We start from the raw sequence: 18,949 nt of genomic DNA on the forward strand, positions 1-18,949 counted from the left end.
AGTGCATGTTAATCTTCCCCCTTTCACAATGCAAAAACAGTGCACATATCTATAGCACAAGCTTCCTCAATAATACCGTATTGCTATCCCTGGGATAGATTACGGAATAACAAATATAAATTAAAAATGTTGAGTGTTACTAAGAGCATAAGCCAACATAAAACTTATACAGTTTATCACACATTGCTGAGACTAAGGGCATAAGGCGACATAAGCCCTTAATATAAAACATATGTTATCATATATGAGTTAAGGCACAGTAATATCAGAAAATTGAGTCCGCCTTGATGCAAAACACCTTGTTATTCGTTTATTTCTTTATTATCCCAAACTAGTTTCGGCGATAAATATCACCATCATCAGTGGGGTTGTTTAATTTAAAACACGCAGAAAATGCTATGGTTGTACAGACACAGTAAAACATTATTACATTTTTACAAATCGTCTTTTGAAATATAGTTTTATATTGATACTTTCATACTACCTTATTTATTGTATGTTACAGCATGTTTTAAGCAATTATTGATGCCGTTTGTGACATATTTTCTATGCTCTTTTTTGTCTGTTGCCGTCTTTTTACTTAGCGAACATCATGCCATCTGCAACCATGTGAGCGACTGTTAGTAAACAAATACTAAAAGGTTAACTTCGTATGTCAGCAGTATATACTTGAGGTTGTGGTATTGTTGTGGAAGCCAGTTATTTTGGTGTGTATTAAGCTGTTGCTTAGCTATTCGTGTACTCACGCTCGTTGGATGCTATGTGGCTGCTTTTTACACAGAAAAATACAACTTCTGCACTTTGTTTCTGATCCAGAATGTTACGCCATCTTGCTGTTCGCCTGTGTCGCGAGAGGCGTATCGCATGTGGCGAGAAAGAATATGAAAAACTGTGGCGCGAATTACGACGACTTCTGTTCATTATTTATGTCTCTGTGTGTGATGGGGAAGTGATTCTTTTGCGTGTGTGTGCTTTCTGTTCTGTGTCGTTGGTCAGTTCTCTCAGAGCGGTAAAGAGTGTGTTGTTGCAGAGTGCTGTGTTTTCAATTTATTACATTTTTCCCTTCAACTATGGCCTTTTGTATATGGTAATTCTCTTCTATTGTTAGTTGTCGGTGTAGACTGTTGCTGTTTCTCAGAATGCGTAGATCGTTTTCAATTTTAGTGGGGTTATGGTTTTTGTTCATTAGATGTTCTGCAAAAGTTGAATGTGCGCAGTCACTTCTTAGAGCTCTCATGTGCTCTGTGTACCTCGTTCGGAAATTTCTGCTTGTTTGTCCTATGTAGTGGCTCTGAGTTTTTTCTGACTGGTCTTAGTCTTTTCTGAACTGTAGTGTTTGTTCTGAATGTTATTGGGATCCCTTGCTTTTTAAATATGTTTCCTATTCTGTGTGATATTTTGTTATTGTATGTTAGTGTGTACCATCGCTCTCTTTTTTCTGAAGTGGTGGGGTCTCCTGTGTTGTGCTGCATGTTTCCGTTTTACCTTGTTGTTGAGTTTGTTTATGATGTCTGTTTTGTAGTCGTTTTCAACAGCAATTTGTTTGATTATGTTTAGTTCCTGTGTGTAGTTTTCTGGTTTAAGAGGTGTTCTGTTTATCCTGTGGAGCATGTGTGTGAAACTGGCATATTTATGCACTGTCGGTTGGTTGGATGAGCTGTGAATAACAGTGCTTGTGGATGTGGGTTTTCTGTAGATGGAGAATTCATGTCGGTGGTTGTTTCTTGTGATTGTAAGGTCCAAGAAATTTAGTTTCTTGTTGTGTTCTATTTCCATTGTGAAGTGGATTTTTGGGTGTACTGTGTTGATGTTACTGTGGAGCTCTTCTATCCTGCTATGTGTTTCATCTACAAGGCAGATTATGTCATCCACATATCGGTACCAGTAGATTATTTTGTACCCTCCTTGTTTTACAATCTTATTGAATATTGTGTTCTCTACATGGTCCAAAAAAATGTTGGCTAAGATTCCACTGATGGGGGACCCCATGGGAAGCCCCGCTTGTTGCACGTAGAAGTTGTTGTTGAAAGTGAAGTAGTTTTGTTCTGTGATTAGCCTGAGGATGGATGAGATTTCATTTATATGTACATCTGGGAATTTCTTGCATTTTAGCTGTTGTTCTAAAATGTTTATAGTTTCTTCTGTGGGTATGTTTGTGTACATGGATGTTACGTCAAAAGATACCAGTTTTGCTGTTGGGGGGGATGTTGACATTCCTAATTTTCTCTATTATGTCTCCTGTGTTTTTGAGGCTTCTGTTGTTTGTGTATGTGTATGTCTTCTGTAGGAATGTGAGCATGTGTCTCCCTAGTAAGTAAGATGGGGCTTTTCTGAAGTCAACCACTGGCCTGACTCGGATGAGGGGTTTGTGGACCTTTGGCATGCTTGTAAAGAGTGGAGCTTTAGGGTTCTTTTGTGTCATTCTTCTGTTGGTTCTGTGTCAAGGTGTGTGTGATGTTTTTTTAGAGAGTCTTTACATTTATTTAGTATCTTTGTGTTGGGTCACTCGTTAGCTTTCTTATTTCATTCTCTGCCAGAAATTTTTCTGTTTTCTCAATGTATTCTGCCTCTGTCATTTAGGCTAGAGCATTCCCTTTGTCTGCCTTGGTGATGAGAGCATTGTGTTGTTTTAGTTTTCTGTGTGTACTGTTTATGGTTTTCTCATCAGATCGTTTTTTTATTTGTGTTTATGGATGGTTTGTTCTTTCTGATGATTTGTTTCATTTCCTCTGTCACGAGTTCTCTTGTTAGGCCTGCGTTGAAATCTTGAGTGTTAGTTTTTTCATGTTGTCCTATGATGTATTCAGTCTCAGTAATAAGATTTTCTATGGTCTTATGTGTTATGTGGGTGTTCAAATTGTATTTTGGTCCTTTCTCAAGTAGCTGTTCTTCTTCTTTGGTGAGTGTTATGCCAGTAAAATTAATAAAGCGTTCATGGAATGTGTGTTGTGTGTGTGTCTCGGTTTTAGGGCAGTTTTTGTTCATGAGTTTGTTTAATTCCTGTTCTTGTTTCTGCCATTTCTTTGCATTATTGTCTGTGAATGGTGATTTATTCTTTCTATTGTGTCATACGGTACTGAGGAGCTGGAGATTTGGTTTGCTAATTCTAGGTGTAATTTGTATAAGCTGATATTCAGTTCTTGTTTTTTTGAGTACAGGGAACAAATTTCATATTTCAGCCAAGCTCTTTCAGCTGTTCGTTTAGCGCGCTGTGCTGCAGGTGACATGTTGTTTACATTAATTTTTATATAACTAGGAATGATGAAACTTCCTGGCAGATTAAAATTGTGTGCCGCACCGAAACTCGAACTCGGGACCTTTGCCTTTCGCGGGCAAGTGCTCAAGCACTTGCCCGTGAAAGGAATAGGTCCCGAGTTCGAGTCTCGCTCCGGCACACAGTTTTAATATTCCAGGAAGTTTCATATCAGCGCTCACTCCGCTGCAGAGTGAAAATCTCATTCTGGAACTAGGAATGATGTTGGCTGAGCAGATTTTGTTGTACTTGAGGTTCAAGTTAGTTTGATGTAGTTTCACTGTCGTTTTTTTAAGTTTGTTGAAGAGCTTTACTGGAAATGCCTGGCATGGCGTAGAAACAATAATACTATCTTGGAACTCTTCCATTTGGTCCGTGTTTGCATAGAAAAACAGTAATATCAGAAAATTGAGTCCGCCTTGATGCAAAACACCTTGTTATTCGTTTATTTATGAAAGTATCAACATAAAACTATATTTCAAAAGACAGTTTGTAAAAATGTAATAACGTTTTACTGTGTTTGTACAACCATACAATTTTCTGCATGTTTTAGATTAAAAAACCCCACTGATGATGGTGATATTTGTCGCCGAAACTAGTGTGGGATAATAAAGAAATAAACGAATGACAAGGTGTTTTGCATCAAGGCAGACTCAATTTTCTGATATTACTGTTTTTCTATGCAAACACGGGCCAAATGGAAGAGTTCCAAGATAATATTATTGACTTAACTCACAGTGACGATTCAGTATGCCCCGTATTGCATCCTGACATAAGCCCTTTATACCACACTAAAGCTTGTGTTTCCCTTACCAATTTCGCTTAATAAACCAAAAATGACCAAAAAGTGACTTACATCCTTATGACCCTGCACGCTAAAGAGGGAGAGAGAGCTGTGTGAGGATGCAGCTCAGAAATGGGAATTGTGTGTGTGTGTGTGTGTGTGTGTGTGTGTGTGTGTGTGTGTGCCGGGCGGGGAGGCCGAGCGGTTCTAGGCGCTTCAGTCCGGAACTGCGCTGCTGCTACGGTCGCAGGTTCGAATCTTGCCTCGGGCATGGATGTGTGTGATGTCCTTAGGTTAGTTAGGTTTAAGTATTTCTAAGTTCTAGGGGACTGATCACCTCAGATGTTAAGTCCCATAGTACTCAGAGCCATTTTGAACCTTTGTTAGGCACTACCTGCCAGTCATAACGTGTCTGAGACTTAACCCCTGAGTATTTTTTACGGTTATTGACAAAAACCAGCTACGAGTGAAACACGCTGAAACGAAGCTACTGGAAACTAACAGAAATTTTCAGTTTCGAGACAGGTAAATTTCATAAGACATGCAAGATTCTCAGTTAATTTGTAAGTATTAGATGTTCCACAGTGAAAGATCTTCTTCCGTTTCAAAATACAATATGGTGCACAACCGACGAAGTAAGGCTTATACGTCTACATGTGACATAACAAGTTCAAAAAATATGTAGAATTTTACCGTAGTTCAAAAATTAACAGTATTTTCCAAATGGGTTTAATATGAAACATCTGTTCAAAAAATTACGAAACTTTATCGAGAAATTTTTTTCTACTTATTGTGCGTAGTCTTCTCCACAATTGATACACCGCCCCCCAACGCCGTTTTCACTTCCGGAAGCAGTCATGGTACGCCTTTTGCTGGATCACGCGAAGCGCCGTCTGCGAATTTTGTTTTATCTCGCCTATAGTTGTAAATCTTCGCCCTTTGAACGAGGTTTCCAGTTTAGAAATAAACGTCCGCAGTGACCAGGTCTGGAGAGTACGGAGGATGAGGCAGCATAGTTAATTTTTTTTTCCAGTACCCACGCACCAACGGGGGTGAATGTGCGGGTGCGTTATGTGATGCAAGAGCCATCAATTGTCACGCCACATTTCCGGTCGTTTGCTTCTCACATTTTCTCCCAGGCGTCTCCCCAGACTGTAGCGACTAGAACCGCTCGGTCACTCCGGCCAGCTGTCGCAAGATGGTCCCGATGGTACCATCAATTAACAGTTTGTCCGTGTGGCACGAATTCATGATGAACTAATCCTTCAAAGTCATAGAAAAGTATCAGCATGGCTTTGACGTTTGACCTGACCTGACGAGCTTTTTTTGGTCTTGGAGAACCTTCCCCGGCTGATTGTGGAGACTGAACCTCGTTCACACCACCATGACCGTAGACCCACGTCTCGTCACCAGTTATGATTCTCGTAAGGAACATCTTGTTCTCATTTGCGCGATGCAAAAGCTCTTCACAGATTGCGGGGCGAATATCTTTCTGGTCTTGACTCATGAGCCGTGGGACGAACTCTGCGGCAACACGATGCTTTCCAAGATGCTATCTCAAGATCATGACATGATCCAAATGAAAAGTAAGGTTCTCTCGCAATCTCTCGGACAGTCAGTCTTCGATGGGCACACACAATTTCGTTGACGTTCCTGACATGAGCGTCGTCGGTAGACGTCGAAGGGCGAGGGTCATCTTTAACTTCCCGCCCGGCAATTTTTAAACCGTGTGAACGATAAGCAACACCGAGTACGGCTAAAGCACTCGTCGCCGTAGGCTTCCTGCATCATTTGGTGTGTCTCTGTAAAAGTTTTCTTGAGTTTCAAGCAACATTTAATGCAGACGTGTCGCTCCTCTAACTCTACCATCTCGAAATTCGCAAACTGTGCAACACAACGTTCTACTCAATACAGCATTGAACAATAACGAACAGACATACAAGAATGAAACATCTGGCAGTTACACATTAAACACAGGCGTGTGCAGGGATGCCAACCTCATTTGGCACCAACACACCATTGGCGCGAAAACACGAACGTTCCGCATTTTTTTGAACATCCCTCGTATTACACAGCACTTAAATGTGTGGAACTTAAATTATTGCAACTGCTACACAAAACACAACCTCATGTCTCACAACAAAAGCAGTACGAAATGCGGAAGCTGCTTATGGTGGTCTCTAGGACGAATTACATCATATAATTCTAAAATCATTTACTAGGTCGGAAAAACGACCAGAGTGTTACCGGGTACACTAGTCTCAAAGTACAACCCAACCCCTTATATGTTTTTCTACATGCTTTGGCAGACTCTCTCTCTTCGAAGAACATATTTTTTATATAAGTTACATCTCATTTTGAGTACAATATTACACAGCAATTTGTCTTACACGGTAGTGACACAGGAATTTTTACACTCTAGCAGCAACAGTTTTCTTCGAAAATTATTTCGAGAGATTTTTTTGAAAATATTTTTATTGTTTACCTCACCCACGTTTGGATGCAGTTTTTCTAGGACTTTTGGACCAGCAGAGGATGGCTTTGATTTGAATTCGCTGTGTCGTGTCTGAGCTCACGGAAGAAGATCCGTTTCCTTGTATCGTGGCGCCAGGTCTTGAGTCTCAGAAACATATCTGAATTTTGTCCAGAACAGCAGTTCATGTTTGTATGTGTACCGCAGCGTCAGTATCGTAAATGCTGGCCTAGCTACATATTTTTCTCCATTTAAGGTTGGCTATCATCCTCATTGCTCTTCTCTGCATTCTGAATACTCTATTGCCGCAACTTCCTGGCAGATCAAAGCTGTGTACGACACCGTCACTCGGAATCTTTGCCATTCGCGTATGAGTGCTCCACCCACTGAGCTATTCAAGCACCGCTCACGACCCGCCGCCCTCACAGCTCTACTTCCGCCAGTACCTGGTTTCCTTCCTTCCAAATTTCACAGTTCTCCTGCTTCATTAGGAGCGCTAGCACTCCTGGAAGAAAGGATGCAGCCGAGATACGGCTCAGCCGAGGCCTTAGGTACTGTCAGTAGACAACCTGACCGTAAAAGACAAAGGTCACAAGTTGACTCCCACTCTGGCACACAGTTTTAATCTGCCAGGAAGTGTCAGAACAGCGCACACTGCACTGCAGACTGGAAACTCATCCTGAAAACTCTATTACCATTTATTTTGAGGGATCTCTCACAAAATTATCCATAATTTCATGTAGAACGAAATGTTGTATAGTATGTCGTTTTCACACTGCTCGCTTCTTTTAGGTTGTTGAGATTGTGCAGGATATATAGCTCTGAGGTAAGTTTTCCACTTACGTATTCTGTGTCCTTATTACAATTAACATTTTTTATTACTATTATCACAACGAATTTCGTATATACACAGTTTTCTGGTGTGCACTCAAGTATGAAAACGTTTATACCTTCATTGTGTTCGTTTCTTTGCTCTGAAATTTGAATAAAGCATTTCATCAATGTTATTATGAAACAATTGTTGCTGATCTCGGAAGAACGTAATCCGATGACCCGCGAAACGATGCACTGCGCGGAGTCGCCCGACTGGGGCGATGTCAAAATTCTTCCTACGGCTGAAAGCCCAGTTACCAGCATCGCCGATATGCTTCAGTGACATTTCCGCTTCCCTTCCGCAAACAAATTCTCAATTATATTAAGAAAACTATTTTCAACTGCGAAGCAGAGAGTTCCTCATTATTTCACAACGTGTCAATATTTCTTCTCGTTCCATGTACGCAAAACCAGTTTTTTTTCCAAATTAGGGCTTTTTACACTCCGTCTTCTCCAAAACCCAGTGTACTTCTTTTTTATTTTCAGCTGATCACATCTAAACGTATGATACATCTATGTATCAGTTCTGTGGACCTCGATTCATTTCTGTGAAAATGTTATACGTAATTCATGGTTGTTTTTCAGCACTGCACAACTCACTTTTTTGAAACCCCGTAATTGTCGACCAAATACATAAAAGGGGTGCCGAATCGATTGTCTTTCGTCAAGCACTAAAGCAGCCGCTAGGCTGAATAGGTATCAAACTCTCTGACAGGCACATTTCTAACGTGCTCAATAAAGGTGTGTGGGCGGAGGGAGGCATCGACTGTCTTGCTGAACTGGAAGGTTATAGTGGGACCCTTCGCTGTTTTTTTCACGAGCATGTCAAACTCAATGTTGCACCCTCTCCCACCTCCCTCCCTGCCGCTCCCCCCCCCCCCCCCACCCGCCCCCTGCCTTGCATCCCTTTAGTGATTACAGCACATGAGAGCGCGATATAGGAGGGCTGAAAAAGCATAAACATCATTTGCTGCTGCGAATAACGTTCGAATTTCGTCGAATGGTTTTGAACGGTCCATAGTGATCCTACCCAGAACACAACAGAGAAAATTGCGGTCGCACTACATCCAAAGGGATCAGATCTCAATCACTGGGGTCGCTGGCCCACAATGTCAGAATAGTTTTTCATCGCCCGGGTGGTGGCAGCAATATCGAACATTGCCAAGAGGGTCGGTCTGTCGCTCATCAAAAATGTCGTTTTCGACCGCGACATCTTTGGGAATCAACGCCCAATGGAAGGGATCGTTTCATTGATGCCCTTTATGCCACCTTCGTGTCGATTCTGAGATGTGGGTATCTGAAATGCTTTCATCGGCCGCTCATAGGAAAACAGCGTGTTTTTAACTCTGGGTATCGCGGGTCTGACCTCCACTGCAAGACTGGCAACAGAGAGGGTGAAATCTTGGTGAGATGTGGAGTGACAATTTTCTCATCGTGTGACTCGTCCACGCTGGCTTTGGGCAGAATTGTAGTGAAATTTGGCTCCAATGTGACAAAAAAGCTAGTGTGACATCATTACCCCCCTTACACCTTAACTGAACTTCTGAGTTCTGGCCTGTCTTTCGCATTCGTCGACACCTCGCTGTCTGAAGCGTCGCCGAGCCCGAGGGCGATTTCGTAGGGCGGCAGGCCTCTGCACCATTACAGAGCATGGTTCTGGGCACCTTTGACCCAAATCTGAACCTTACACGTCGCAATGGGAGGCAGTTACGAAGTTTCGAAAAAGTGATCCTCTAATTTTGTTGCGCAGTGTATTTTAATCCTAAAAACTGTCCAATTTTTATTTCGTCTTGACTGCTCATACGAAACTAAGTTAATTGTGAAAATGAATTTGCACAGGTCTGCTTGCTGTATCCCTTTATCTGTTTTGTCAACATGTCATCTGAAAAGTAGTCGGAAAAATTTGCTTAGAAAGTTATTAATTTTGACTTACTATACCCAAAAGTGCCAACGGCCTTGCCGCATTGGTAACACCGGTTCCCGTCAGATCACCGAAGTTAAGCGCTATCGGTCTGGGCCTGTACTTGGGTGGGTGACTATCCGTTCTGCCGAGCACTGTTGGCGAGCGAGGTGCACTCAGCCCTAGTGAGGCAAACTGAGGAGATAGATAATTGAGAAACAGCGGCTCCGGTCTCGTAAACTGGCATACGGGCGGGAGAGCGCGGTGTACTTACCACATGCCCCTCCATATCCGCATCCAGTGACGCCTGTGGGCTGAGGATGACACGGCGGCCGGTCGGTGCCTTTGGGCCTTCCATGGCCTGTTCGCAAGTAGTTTAGTTTAGTTTGGTTACCCAAAAGTAGTAGTAGTTTACGTCCTGAACTTACATTTTACTGTAACTTTCTGGCAGATTAAAACTGTGTGCCGGACCGAGACTCGAACTCGGGACGTTTGTCTTTCGCGGGCAAGTGCTCTACCAACTGAGCACCTAAGCACGACTCACGCCCGGTCCTCACAGCTTTACTTGTGCCAGTATCTCGTCTCCTACCTTCCAAACTTTACAGAAGCTCACACTCCGCTGCAGAGTGAAAATCTCATTCTGGTTACATTTTACTTCCTGTTTTGCATCTTTGATGTGTTCTACTTTTTCATTGTAATTACGTACGCTGTTTTCCACAACTTTTACAGTTCACCCTCACTTCATGCCAGGCCAGTGCAATTCGCAGAATTTCGTCATCTTTCCCGATTTGTTAATATCCGTCTGCGTCCTCCACTAGGACCGAAGTCTTACTACAAATCAAGACAGTAACATTTGTAGGGGGAAGGTCGTTATCTATTTTAACTGTCGTATCGCTCTAGAAAAAAAAATGATAAACACAAGTAAGTTTCTCATCTCCGGTGAATGGTGAATGCCTAACCATTCTAAGGAAATTACAACTTGTGCAAGTCTCACGGACTATCTCGCGGCGATTTTGTGCTAAAATTGATAAGCCCCCACAAGGGTGTGGACACACTACCGTGCCTATTCAGTGTGAGTCTTCGACTTCAAGTACTTTAACCAAATTTGTATGTTGCCATTCTGCCACACAATTTTCAACATATTCAACGATATATACAGGATAAAAAAATTATTCCATATTTAGAGAGGTAAGCATTTCACATCTTCATCAAAACGCAAAGTGGTTACGTTACAAGTAATGTAAGCGCTGCACTTACTCAGAACTGTAACACTAACAGACGTTTACTTCATGCCCTATCATGGACACTAGCAGAGGAATATGTCCTCATTCGTTTACTGCGTTATTTAGATCGTTCACAATAGCAAAAGGATTGCAGTAGAGGTGATGTGTTTTACAATACCGAAGATGAACATGTGCTCATACCTCTCAAGGTGTGCATTTCAGAACCAATGTTTGCTGGACATTTATCTCTTGTTTTGGTTCATACTACCAAGTCTCAAAATATGGAATACTTTGTTTTCAACACCTTCATACGACACGCTGGGACCTCTCAAAATATGGAATACTTTGTTCTCAACACCTTCATACGACACGCTGGGACCTCTTGTCTGACTCTAAATACATCCCTTCAAAATGTGTTGTACTGAAATCTGTCCATCTATATAAGTAAAAATGTGAATGTTCGTTTGTTCAGAATCTTAAAGCTCTGAAAGTTCTTCACCTATCGCTTTGAAAACTTGACACAACTTTGCATTCAGATTAGCTCGAGTTTTTGTATATCTACTGGAGCGGCACTTTTATGTATAAGATATGAAAGTAAATGGCAGAATCATGCAGTGTCAGCCGGCTTCAGATTTTTTTACGTTACTGTTTAACTGTGGTGGTTCATCGTAATATTAATATGCTATTCTCTTGCCCCCAAAACATGTGATATGTGTAGCACTGTCAAATGACAAATTTTTTATTTATAGACCTTAATTACATCGAAAGTAAAAGAGTTACCATTATAAGGCTTGTAAAAAGTGTTTTGCAATATCCGCCATTTTCTATTCTGTGACGATAATGGGTGTTAATCATAAACTGCACTGATATTTATTGAATAATACTAGAATACATCTCCCCCGTGAAACATGGAACTTGCCGTCCGTGGGATGACTTCCGTGTCTCAGCGATACAGATAGCCGTACCGTGCGTACAACCACAACGAAGGGGGATCTGTTGAGAGGCCAGAAATACGTGTGGTTCCTGAAGAGGAGCAGCAGCCTTTTCACTAGTTGCAGGGACAACAGTGTTAATGATTTATTAATCTGGCCTTCTAATATCAACAATAATGCCCTCCCTTTGCTGGTACTGCGGATGGCTGAAAGCAAGGGGAAACTACAGTCGTAATTTTATTGTAGCCAAAAGACTCACGAAGCCCACACAGTAGCGCAAGTTTACACCCTAACTACCTCCGCATATGATGAAGAAATGTATGATGAGATAAAAGAATTTATTCAGATACTTGAAGAACACGAAAATTTAATTTTGATGGGGAATTGGATTCGATAATAGTAGGAAAAGGAATAGGAGAGGAAGCCGCCTGGTAAAATTTTACACTGAGCATAATTACAGTTAACAGTTGGTTTAAGAATCATAAAAGAAGGTTGTATACGTGGAAGAGACTTGAAGACACCAGAAGGTTAAGATTGATTATATAATGGTTAGACAGAGATTTAGGAAACAGATTGTAAATAGTAAGACTTTTCCAGAGGCAGGTATGGATTCTGACTACAATCTACTGGTTAAGAACTGCATATTAAAATCAAAGAAACTGGAAAAAGGTAGGAAATTAAGGAGAGAAGGGGCCTGGATAAGTTGAAAGAGCCAGAGGTTGTTGAGAGTTTCAGAGGAAGCATCAGGTAACGGTTGACACGAAAAGGGAAAGGAATGCAGTAGAAGACGAATGGGTAGCTTTAAGAGATGAAATAGTGAAAACAGGACAGAATCAAATAGGTAAAAAGACAAGTCCTAGTACAAATCCTTGTATAACACAAGATATACTGAATTTAATAGGAGAAAGGAGGATATTTGAAAATGTAGCAAATGAAGCAGGCGAAAGGGAATACAAACGTTTAAAAATGAGGCTAATAGGAAGTGTAAAATTGCTAAGCAGGAATTGCTAGGGGACTAAGGATTTCGAAGCATATTTCACTAGGTAAAACATAGACACAGCCTAGAGGAAGATTAAAGAGGCCTTTGGGAAAAATACAAGCAGATGTATGATTATCAAGAGCTGAGATGGAAAAACAGTCCTGAGCAAAGATGGTAAACCTAAAAGATGGAAGGGGTATACTGAAGGTCTATGCAAGGGAGATGAAATTGAAAGCAATAATATAGAAAGGGAAGTGGACGTAGATGAATATCATGTTGAAGATATGATACGCGAGAAGAATTTGACAAAGCTCTGAACGATATAAGTCGAAACGAGACCCCGGGGGTAGACGATGTTCCGTCAGAAGCACTGATGGCCTTGGAAGAGCCAGCCGTGATAAAACTCTTCCATGTGGTGTGCAAGATATATGAGACTGCAAGGAGAAAGCAGTTGCTGACAGGTGTGAAATTACCGAACTATCACTTTAATAAGTCATGGTTCAAAATACTAAGACGCTTTCTTTACAGAAGAATGGAAAAAGTGGTAGCAGCCGGCCTCGGGAAAGATCAGTTTGCATTCCAGAGAAATGTAGGAACATGCGAGGCAGTACTGACCCTACGACTTAATATAGAAGGAGGGGTTGAGGGAAAGGCTAACTTACATTTACAGCATTTGTAGACTTAGAGAGAGCTTCTGACGATGTTGGCTGGAATACTGTCTTTGAAATTCTGTAGGTAGCAGGGGTAAAATACAGGGAGCGAAAGACTATCTACAGCTTGTACAGAAACCAGGCGGCAGTTATAAGAGTCGAGGGGCGTGAAAGAGAAGCTGTGGTTGAAAAGGGAGATAGACAGTGTTGTAGCATATCCGCGATATTGTTCAGTCTGTACATTGAACAAACAGTAAATAAATCAAAGAAAAATTTGGAATAGGAATTAAACATCAGGGAAAATAAATAAAAAAAAACTTTGAGATTTCTTGATGCCATTGTGTTTCTGTCAGACACGTAAAAGAACTCGGAAAAGCAGTTGAACGGAATGGACAGTGTCTTGAAAGGAGGATATAAAATGAACACCAACAAAAGCAGAACAGATATATGGAATGTATTAGAATTAAATCAAGTGATGCTGAGAGAATTTGCATTAGGAAATGAGACACTAAATGTAGTAGATGAGTTTTGCTATTTGCCAGCACAATAACTGATGATAGCCGAAGCAGAGAGGATATAGAAGGTAGAGAAAAGTGGTCCAACTAAAACATTCACATTTCTTTACGTACTGCACGAATATGTAATAAAAAATGGAGGTTCCTATTCTAAAAAACGCAGTTGATATCCGTTTGATGTAAGGCAGCGCCATCTAGCGGGCCAACCATAGCTCCATCTGGTTTCCCCCTTCATGCTAGACAAGTTTCGTTCTTTGTAGTTTTTTCGTTGGACGCTTATTTCGTGAGATATTTGGCCCGGTCACTATCAATGGACCATCCTGTATAGCAACGATATTAATCACATAAACAGAGCAACGATATTAATCACTTACCTTAAAAACTGTACCAGAGGCCTGAATATATCTTCCGTGCGCTAAGAGCTTCAGCAACATCATCAAGCACTCAGAACAGACAAAGCACTGTATATAGGAAAAAGATACCGAACTCCAGTGTGTATGGCTATACAAGCTAGTTTCTGCTTATTGTGAATTCCTGCCATTTGGAGGCAGAAAGGCAAATCACAGTAGTGGATTCTGAACACACGAACATTTACTTTTATGAAAATAAAAATGTAAACGTTCGTTTGTTCAAAGTCGTAAATCTTCCAAAGTTCTTCGCCGTGCATTCGAAAGCGCACGTGTTTTTACGACCCATTTTTTATTATGTAAATAAATATGTAATGCATATAGGGGGAAACTTATTACTAAAAATCTCGAGAAGTTCTTGGCTGATTAAATTTTTACACAATACTTCATTTAATATACTGTCATACATACGCTATGTACTGTATGTTTAATATCTACAGTACATAAATATTTATGTAATACAGAAATGGGAAATAGTGTTACCAATAATCTCAATAAGTACTCGACTGATTTACCTCAAATTTTTGCACGTTACTGTTGGAGATATATTGGCTGCATATTTTAATGTAATAGTGAAACATTTTAGTAAACAGGAAAGCTGTACTTACGGCTTATCATTAGAATACTATGACTATATAATAACAATAAACAAGCTCAGTGTCAGAGAAAAAGGAGAAGAGGCGATGGAGAGAGTGGTGGGAGCAAATCGAGATAGAAACAGGAAATGGAGAGAGAAGGCAGGAGAAGATGGACATAGAAAGGGGAACTGTGTGAGGGAGAGAGATGGAGAGAGAGGAGGAAGGAGAAGATGGACAAAGGAAGGGTGAGGAGGTGATGGAGAGAGAGACGTGGGAAGGAGGAGGAGGACATGGAGAAAGGGAGAGAGAAGGAGGAGATGGACAGAAACAAGGGAGAGGGGGAAGGAGATTAGGACGTATATCAAATTCCAATGCATGTTAGAAACGTGTGCTTTCTCTTTTCCTTCTTTCCCCATTTGACAATTGTGAGCCACTGGAACAGTTAGTGAACGAGTAAATAAGGAAACGACTTTGGTGGTTGTCCGTCCGCCCACAGCCGACGCCGACACGCAGACGCCGCGGCAGAGCGAAAGCGAGAGCGCAGACGCAGGGGGAGACTCCCGGAACGCCGCCCCCGCGTGCCGACCGCCGCCCCCGACCGCAGCGCCTTCTGCTGGGGACGCGGGCATCGCGGAGGCGGACAAGCAGCAGGAGGGAGGAGGGTCGGAAGCACCCTCCGCCGCCCCCGCCGCCGTGCCTCCTGGCGATCCCTCAAAGGAGAGCGACCGTGACTCCAGTCGGGCTGCACAGAGGCCGGGAGCCACCCCCGTCGTATACGTGAGTCTCACATCCAGGTGTGCTTGTTTTCCGGCATTCAGTCGAGCTCCCGTTACCAGATATTTAAATCCGTAGAACTCGTACTGTGTTTGCAGTTAAGTTGTCCTGAATCGATAGAAGTCGGAAGCCTTTGGCCGCCAATCATTTGCTTTTGGTTTCAGTAAACGTTAGCTAGCTGAAAGTAGGGAGAGTGTTGTACCTTGGAACATTCTAGTTCGACCTGTAATAGAAATTGAATGTATTTTCGTATTCCAATCTCAAATAATTCTAGTCTTATGTGCTGTTCGCCGAAGTTAAGTGCTGTCGGGCTCGGGCAGCACTCGGATGGGTGACCGCTCGGGTCCATTCGCAAGCAAGCAGGCTACACTCAGCCCTTGCGGGCCAGCCGGCAGTAGCGGCTCCGGCACGAAAGCTGACAACGACCGGGAGAGCGGCGTGCTGGCCACACGCCCCTCCGTATCCGAATCCGAGTGACGCCTTCGGCTGAAGACGACACGGCGGTCTGTCGGTGCCGTTGGGCCTTCCGGGGCTCGTTCGGACGGAATTTTTCTTGTCTGCTACGTCTTTTTCTGAAATTACAAAAATTACCCAGCTAAAGTGAGGTTTTTCCAAGTGTGAAAAAACGTTCCGAAATACAACATGGTTATGGAACTAGGAAGACATGCAATTGAAATTTGAAAGTGTGGCAATCGAGTAAATCTTGCCAATAAATTATTTGAAAGTCTATCTGTTACATAATTACTCTACTACATACAGTATGTGAAATCAAATTAAATAAAAATATTATCAAATATCAGTTGCAAGATAAGTATATTGCGATATCTGAATCCGCCTAATGAAAACTAACACAAAGTTTTCATTTTCCAGACAGGTAAAATTGGCAAGATTTCAAAGAAACCCAGTTCATTTGAAAGTTTGCCAATATCACATGTTCTGTCGTAGAAGACCTCCCGACTCAAGGTGCAAGGTGTCACACAACCGATGAAGCATGGCTTCACTCTTCACAAGTTATGTAATGCATACAATTTTACTCATCTTAAAATTCTGTGACAGAAGACTTTGCAAAAGCTTCAGAGTAGCTTTGATATACAGTGAAGAGCCAAAGAAACTGGTACACCTGCCCAATATCGTGTAGGGCCCCCATGAGCACGGAGAAGTGTCGTAACACTATGTGGCATGGACTCGACTAATGTCTGAAGTAGTGCTGGAGGGAACTGAATCTTGCAGGACTGCCCATAAATCTGTTACGACGGGATGGAGATCTCTTCTGAACAGCATTGCAAGGCATCCCAGATATACTCAATAATGTTCATCTCTGGGGATTTTGGTGACTAGCGGAAGTGTTTAAACTCAGAACAGTGTTCCTGGAGCCACCCTGCAGGAATTCTGGACGTGTGGGGTGTCACATTGTCCCGCTGGAATTGCCCGTCGAAATGCACAATGGACATGAATGGATGCAGCTGATCAGACTGGATGCTTACGTACGTATCTTCTGTCACAGTCGTATCTAGACACATCAAGTGCCCCATATCACTCCAACTGCGCCTACCCCACACCATTACAATTCCCTGCTGACATGCAGGGTCCATGTATCCATGAGGTTGTCTCCATACCCGTACACGTCCATCCGCTCGATACAATTTGAAACGAGACTCGTCTGACCAGACAACATGTTTCCAGTCATCAACAGTCCTATGTCGGTGTTGACGAGTCCAGACGAGGCGTAAAGCTTTGTGTCGTGCAGTCATCAAGGGTACATGAGCGGGCCTTCGGCTCCGAAAGCCCATATCGATGATTTTTCGTTGAATGGTTTCCACGCTGACATTTGTTGATAGCCCAGCACTGAAATGTGCAGAAATTTGCGGAAGAGTTGCACTGCTGACACGTTGAACGATTCTCTCCAGTCGTCGTTGGCCCTGTTCTTGCAGGATCTTTTTCCGGCCGCAGCGATGTCGGAGATTTGATGTTGTACCGGATTCCTGATATTCACGGTACACTCGTGAAATGGTCGTACAGGAAAATCCCCACTTCATCCGCTACCTCGCAGATGCTGTGTCGCATCGCTCGTGCGCCGACTGCAACACCACGTTCAAACTCACTTCAATCTTGACAACATGCCATTGCGGCAGCAGTAGCCGATTTAACAGCTGAGCTAGACTTTTTTTATATGCGTTGCCGACCGCAGAGTCGTATTCTGTATGTTTACATATCTCTGTATTTGAATACATATGCCTATACAAGTTTGTTCGGCGCTACAGTGTATTATCAGATACCTGTTACAAGTTAAGTATATTGCGAAACATATGCTGTTGAAAACTACAGCAAAGTTTCCATTTTACAGACAGGTAAAGTTGGTAATAAGTCAAAAAGCTCAGTTCATTTGCCAGTACCACATGTTCCATCGTAGGAGACTTCCCGACTCAAGGTGCAAGACAGTACACAACCGATGAAGCATGGCTTCACTGTTCACACATTATCTAACTTGTTTCAAAAACACGCAGACTTTTATTCACCTTAAAATTCTGTAACAGAAGACTTAAAAATAGCTTCAGAATAGCTTTGATATATTTCACAGCACTTAGTTGCGCCGAACTAAAATTATTTACCAATGCCACACAAAACACAATATGAAGTCTCACAATAACAAAAACAATATAAATAACACGCGTAGTTTCATGTGATTCTAAAATACATCACTAGACTGAAACGCCGACCAGGAAACTTCGTGATTTCCTAGGTACAGGATCTTCAAGAAGCGAATTACTCTCCCACCATGTGACGCAGCCATTGTCGTCTTCTTTGCTCCTGTTTCGTACTTCACCCTGTTTCCTCCCCCTTGTAATAAATGTAAGTAACTGTTGCAGTCGAGATCGTTTTTACACACTAGCTGAGTACCCAGCGTTGCTCAGGTATGTATTTACTCCAATCTTCCCTCCTTCCTATTCTTCTCCCCACATCCTTTCCTTCGCCCAAGACACGTTATGTTACTGAGCAAATAACAAAGCTCATTATCCACTTCTTTTAGCGTCTCATTTCCTAAACTAGTTCCCTCGGCATCTCTTGCTTCAACTCGACTACATTCCATTAAGTTGATTAGTTTTTGTTGATGTTCATGTTATATTCTGCTTTCAAGACAATGTCCATTCCGTTCAACTGCACTTCCAAGTCCTTTTCTTGTCTCTGACAAAATTGCAATGTCATCAGTAAACTTAGAAGTTTTTATTTCTTATCCCTGAACTTTAATTGCATGTATAACTTCTTATTTAATTTCGTTTAATGATTGCTCAATGTGCAGATTGAATAATATCGCGGATAGCCTACAACTCTATCTAATCCCGAAATTAGAATTGTATTAATACCTTCAGCTGCTGACGGGCGTTGACAGATTTCAACGGGGGTAGGTGAAGATTTGTGCCCCGACCGGGACTCGAACCCGGGATCTCTTGCCTCTGAGCCACGGAGGGCACAGAGGATAGTGCGACTCCAGGGACCATCTCACGAACACCTTCCGCGTGACCCACATTCTCACCTTGCATGTCCACACACTACATTCGTAGCGCCCAAGCCCAGTGGACATGTCCAAAAGAATAGACACCATATCCATA

At 42.2% G+C, this 18,949-nt stretch overlaps 1 protein-coding gene across 1 annotated transcript in view; it reads left to right on the plus strand.

The window, feature by feature from the left end:
• Positions 1 to 18,949, plus strand: part of LOC126428403 (protein lifeguard 3-like) — a 98,389-nt gene that overhangs the window by 7,445 nt on the left and 71,995 nt on the right. The window contains exon 2 of the mRNA XM_050090324.1: positions 15,118 to 15,344. Within this exon, the coding sequence (XP_049946281.1) occupies positions 15,118 to 15,344 (227 nt within the window). The remainder of the gene's footprint in view (positions 1 to 15,117; positions 15,345 to 18,949) is intronic.

The sequence above is a fragment of the Schistocerca serialis genome, chromosome 12 (assembly GCF_023864345.2).
Source record: "Schistocerca serialis cubense isolate TAMUIC-IGC-003099 chromosome 12, iqSchSeri2.2, whole genome shotgun sequence".
Lineage (NCBI taxonomy): Eukaryota > Metazoa > Arthropoda > Insecta > Orthoptera > Acrididae > Schistocerca > Schistocerca serialis.